Consider the following 6,000-nt stretch of genomic DNA (forward strand, 5'->3'; position numbering starts at 1 on the left):
ACAAAAAGCCCCAATAATTAGACAGTAACGGCTGACAGGCAAGATGGGTGCCCTCATGTCAAGGGAGAAAAATAAAATTTTAGTCAGGCCGAATGACCACAGGGAACAAAACCAGTCAGCACAGCCTGAGATGACAAGCTTGCACAAAATTCAGCAACATTTTCAAAAAAAACCCTTCGCAACGCATCCTGTCATGCTCTTCAGTGGCTGCCATATCCTGAAACAGTTACCAGAAATAGCGAGCTGTATATCCTGCTTGCCACTCTGCTCCTGAAACTTGCAGCTTGGGACCTGAGTCTGACCAATGTCCAAAAGGGCACAGAGCCTGCCCTAGACTTTTGCCTATTTAAACCCCGAGCCTGAACTTCCCTGACAGAGCTACTTTGGTTTGTAGCCCAAGGCCATGTCTCCCTGGTTTGCAAACTGCAGGGCAATGAAGCTTTTCCTTGCCTCTGAGGAGTCCTTGCATTCCAAGATGTTTTTTGTTGACAAAGAAATCAGTCCAGGGCCCGATGGCTTACCAGGGGAAATTTACCAAACATTTAAAGAAGAACTAATACCTATTCTTCTGAAGCTGTTTCAAAAAATAGAAATGGAAGGAAAACTTCCAAACTCGTTCTATGAGGCCAGCATTACCTTGATCCCAAAACCAGTGGGATCAAGGCCAGCATTACCTTGATCCCAAAAACAAAGACCCCAGACAACATCCAAAAAGGAGAATTACAGACCAATAGCCCTGATGAACACAGATGCCAAAATTCTCACCAAGATACTAGCCAATAGGATTCAATGGTACATTAAAAGGATTATTTACCATGACCAAGTGGGATTTATTCCTGGGCTGCAAGGGTGGTTCAACATCCACAAATCAATCAGTGTGATACACTACATTAATAAAAGAAAAGACAAGAACCATATGATCCTCTCAATAGATACAGAAAAAACATTTGACTAAATACAGCATCCTTTCTTCATTAAAACTCTCCATAGTATAGGGATAGAGAGAACATACCTCAATATCATAAAAGCCATCTATGAAAAGCCCGCAGCGAATATCATTTGCAATGGGGAAAAACTGAGAGCTTTTCTCCTAAGGTCAGAGAAACATGACAGGGATGCCCACTCTCACCACTGTTGTTCAACACAGTACTAGAAGTCCTAGCCTCAGCAATCAGACAACAAAGAGAAATAAAAGGCATCTGAGTAGGCAAAGAAGAAGTCAAACTCTCACTCCTCACAGATGACATGATACTCTATGTGGAAAACCCAAAAGACTCCACCCCAAAATTGCTAGAACTCATACAGGAATTCAGCAAAGTGGCAGGATATAAAATCAATGCACAGAAATCAGTGGCATTTCTATACACTAACAATGAGACAGAAGAAATGGAAATTAAGGAATGAATTCCATTTACAATAGCACCCAAAACCATAAGATACCTAGGAATAAACCTAACCAAAGAGGTAAAGGATCTGTACTCTAAAAACTACAGAACACTTACTAAGATGTTGAGGAAGACACAAAGAAATGGAAAAACATTCCATGCTCATGGACTGGAAGAATAAATATTGTTAAAATGTCTATGCTACCCAGAGCAATCTATACATTCAATGCAATCCCTATCAAAATACCATCGACATTCTTCACAGAGCTGGAACAAATAATCCTAAAATTTGTATGGAACCAGAAAAGAACCCGAATAGCCAGAGGAATGTTGAAAAAGAAAACCAAAGCTGCACAATGCTGGACTTCAAGCTACATTACAAAGCTGTAATCATCAAGACAGTATGGTACTGACACAAAAACAGACACAGATAAATAGAAAACAATAGAGAACCCAGAATAGAGAACCCGGAACTCAATAATCAACTATTCTTTGACAAAGCAGGAAAGAATATCTAATGGAAAAAGGACAGTCTCTTCAGCAAATGGTGCTGGGAAAATTGGACAGCCACATGTAAAAGAATGAAACTGGACCATTTTCTTACACCAGACACAAAGATAAACTCAAAATGGATGAAAGACTTAAATGTGAGACAGGAGTCTATTGAAATCCTTGAGGAGAATACCTCTTCAACCTTGGCCACAGCAACTTCTTGCTAGACACGTCTCCAAAGGCAAGGGAAACAAAAGCAAAAATGAACTTTTGGGACCTCATCAGTATAAAAAGCTTTTGCACAGCAAAGGAAACAGTCAACAAAACTAAAAGGCAACCTATGGAATGGGAGAAGATATTTGCAAATGACATATCAGATAAAGGGCTAGTATCCAAGATCTACAAAGAACTTATCAAACTCAACACCCAAAGAACAAATAATCCAGTCAAGAAATGGGCAGAAGAGATGAATAGACATTTCTTCGGAGAAGACATCCAAATGGCCAACAGACACGTGAAAAAATGCTCCACATCACTTGGCATCAGGGAAATACAAATCAAAACCACCATGAGATATCACCTCACACCAGTTAGAATGGATAAAATTAACAAGACAGGAAACAACGTGTTGGAGAGGATGTGGAGAAAGGGGAACTCTCTTACAGTGTTGGTGGGCATGCAAGCTGGTACAGCCACTTTGGAAAACAGTATGGATGGTCCTCAAGACATTAAAAATAGAGCTACCCTAAAACCCAGCAATTGCATTACTAGGTATTTACCCCAAAGATACAAATGTAGTGATCTGAAGGGTCACCTACACCCCAATGTTTATAGCAGCAATGTCCAGAATAGAAAACCGTGGAAAGAGCTGAGATATCCATCGACAGGTGAATGGATAAAGAAGATGTGGTATATAAATAAATAAATAAATAAATAAATAAATAAATAATGGAATATTACTCAGCCATAAGAAAGGATGAATACTTAACATTTACGTCAATGTGGATGGAACTGGAGGGTATTATGCTGAGTGAAATAAGTCAATCAGAGAAAAACAACTATCATGTGGTTTCACTCATATGTGGACTATAAGGAATAGTGCAGAGGATCATAGGGGAAGGGAGGGAAAACTGGATGGGAGGTCATCAGAGAGGGAGAAAAACCATGAGAGACTCTTAACTATAGGAAACAAACTGAGGGTTGCTGGAGGGGAGGTGGGTGGGGGGCTGGGGTAATTGGGTGGTGAGCATTAAGGAGGGCATGTGATGTGATGAACACTACATCTGAAACTAATGATGTACTATATGTTGGCTAATTGAATTTAAATAAAAAAAAGAAATCAGTAATATCAATTTCAAAGGTGGTTGTAAAAATAACATGGGATAATGCATATTTAGAAATAGTTTTTCAAGCACTCAGTTCCCATAAAAGTGAGTTGTCATTAGGAATTTGGTCTGGAATTTGTTCTTAGTTTTTCACTGGACTTGAGGCTCTAAGACAGTGGTTCTCAACATTGACTGTATACCGTAATCACCCAGAGCATTTGTAAATATTGATGCCTGGGCTCCGCCCATAGAGGTTCGGATTTAATTGATCTGTGGTGCAGTGTGGGCACTGGCACATAATATAGTACAGAGTAAGTGCCCAAAGGCCATTATTGTTATGATGATGATTTTCAGATTGTAACATGAAGCCAGGCTCCACGATCTCCCTAATGACAAGGTACTCAAATTTTCAACATGTCCCTAAGAAGCATGGATCATCCTTGCTGGACCTGATACTTACAGACATCCCATCTCTAAGATATAGTGCTTAGGCTAAAAACCTTAAGTTCTCACTCTTTTTATTGCTTCCTCATATAATTACTAACTTTTGTATAATGCCCTCAAAGGTCAATCTCTAACTCCTAAAATTTTGGGTATGAGGAGAAATGTGTTCTGACTAGGATTTTTATTTCCATTTTCCTATTAAGAAAACAGAAGTGCCAGGGGCGCCTGGGTGGCTCAGTTGGTTAAGCGACTGCCTTCGGCTCAGGTCATGATCCTGGAGTCCCGGGATCGAGTCCCGCATCGGGCTCCCTGCTCAGCGGGGGGTCTGCTTCTCCCTCTGACCCTCTTCCCTCTCGTGCTCTCTGTCTCTCATTCTCTCTCAAATAAATAAATAAAATCTTTAAAAAAAAAAAAAAAAGAAGTGCCACATCCTCAGTGACTTGCTTGAAGCATACTAATGATCAGTGACTTAGAACTCAAACCCTTCTCACCTGATCATGAGCTCATTTCTGCACACCCAAGTGTGCAGCCTTGTATATCCGCACACCTACAGCTCTAAGCGATGTGGTGGTTGAAAGTGCTTTACGCTTGATGTCTTAGCTTGTGCACAGCAATGAGAAAAGAGGAGTGTTACATTATTTTTTTTCATCCTCTAGTAAATTGGAGCTCTAAACATTACCCCAAATCATATAGTTAGTAGAGGCAGAACTAGGCTATAACCCAGGACTTCTGACTATCATCTGTTTTGTTTCCATTAAACTGTATTGTTTTGCTGTAGCTTATCTTTGGGTAGCACTTTATTATTATTTAGTAAACTTAATTTATTGAATTTTTGGAGATGCAGGATGGATTTCATTGCTAACTTCAGGGGCATTTAAGAAATTACAAAGGCAGGGATGCCTGGGTGGCTCAGTTGGTTAAGCCTCTGCCTTAGGCTCAGGTCATGATCCCAGAGGCGTAGGATAGAGCCCCATGTCGGGCTCCCTGCTGAGTGTGGTGTCTGCTTGGGATTCTCAATCTCTCTCTCTCTCCTTCTGCCCCTCCCCCTAAAATAAATGAATCTTAAAAAAAATACAAATGAGCAAAAGTAAAAACACCATTTCCCTGCGATCTGGAGACTAGTAGTGGCAGTGACTATATTTCTAGATTTTTTCTATCATCTATCTATCTATCTATCTATCTATCTATCTATCTATCTATCTTACATGTGTATAAATATATATGCACTTAAAAAAAACATTTTGTAACCTGCTTTTTAAAAGTACTTTATGATACATTGTCTCATTTGATTCCTATAATAATAATAACTCTGGCACTAACTGTATTTCCTTTACTTAGATATAACAGTTTTTAAATCCTTAGGATGTGGTGTGAAGATAAGAAAATCTGCATTGCATTGTAAACTTCATATGTTAAGTTATTGGTGGTATGGCATTTAATTTCACAATAACTCGTCTCAGAAGTAGCTAACTTTTTTTCCATTTATTAGAGGAGAAAACAAATTTCTTCTGGATAACAATAGGTTAAAAAATCTTACATATCCCCTGTACCCAATTTTTACCTCTTAATAAGAAACATAGAAAAACCACTTTGAATATACCATTACCAGAAATCAAAGTGCTTTACAAAGCAGTGCAGGGTAAACACCACTCAGTGTGGTGCAGATGGCGAAAATCCTAGACAGCAATAAGTTAATTTTTTACTTCTATAATCATCTAATGGTATAAAATAGGCAAACACGATCTGTGTATTTGATATCAGTTACTGCAATGATTACCTCTAGCTTTACCAGACCATCAGAGGCTTGGGATTGCTGACGATGAGAACACAGCACACAAAGAAAAGATGCTTAGAGATGAAGATAGACAAATGTTAGAAATAAAGACTGCATTAGAAATAGGAGTTCATGGAAGAAATATTTTTCTCATACAGTTGCTTTAAATCCATAATTGAATACCTGTGGTGAGAAAAAAACAACACGGTCTCTTGGAAATTTTAGGGGATGCCTTATTCTAGTAGTCAGGAAATAAACAGCAAGAAAGGAGAGAACCATACAGATTTGTATCTAGTCCTAAATGTATTCTGAGGGGCCAGCACAGTTATGAAAAATGGGGTCACTGAGACTGGGAGACTGGAGGTCTGTTTATATAACACACAGGCAGAACCTCCTGGGATGCAGTCACTTCGGAGCCCGGAGTCTGTGCTGAAGGAGCAATTAGAGTCTTGGTGTCCTCCTCTGCTGTGAAGCATGGTTTGTCTCCCAGGTGTGTTAATTTTCCTTTTATCTTCAGCTTGGGAAACTTAAGAGTCTTTTTTTTTTTTTTTTATAAGGAATTTGATATTTTTTTTTTTTT

The 6,000-nt window shown here is 39.1% G+C and overlaps 1 protein-coding gene across 3 annotated transcripts in view; it reads left to right on the forward strand.

The window, feature by feature from the left end:
- SIAE (sialic acid acetylesterase) overlaps positions 1 to 6,000 on the forward strand; it is a 127,356-nt gene that overhangs the window by 92,889 nt on the left and 28,467 nt on the right. The window contains exon 10 of one of the 3 annotated variants that reach the window (XM_081799225.1): positions 5,805 to 5,904. The exons of the other annotated variants lie outside the window; for them this stretch is intronic. Within the exon in view, the coding sequence (XP_081655351.1) occupies positions 5,805 to 5,891 (87 nt within the window). The 3' untranslated portion in view covers positions 5,892 to 5,904. Of the gene's footprint in view, positions 1 to 5,804; positions 5,905 to 6,000 lie in introns of those variants that run through there. 3 annotated transcript variants of the gene reach the window in all.

This window comes from Leptonychotes weddellii, chromosome 11 (genome assembly GCF_054177405.1).
Source record: "Leptonychotes weddellii isolate Sample4059 chromosome 11, ASM5417740v2, whole genome shotgun sequence".
Taxonomy (NCBI): domain Eukaryota; kingdom Metazoa; phylum Chordata; class Mammalia; order Carnivora; family Phocidae; genus Leptonychotes; species Leptonychotes weddellii.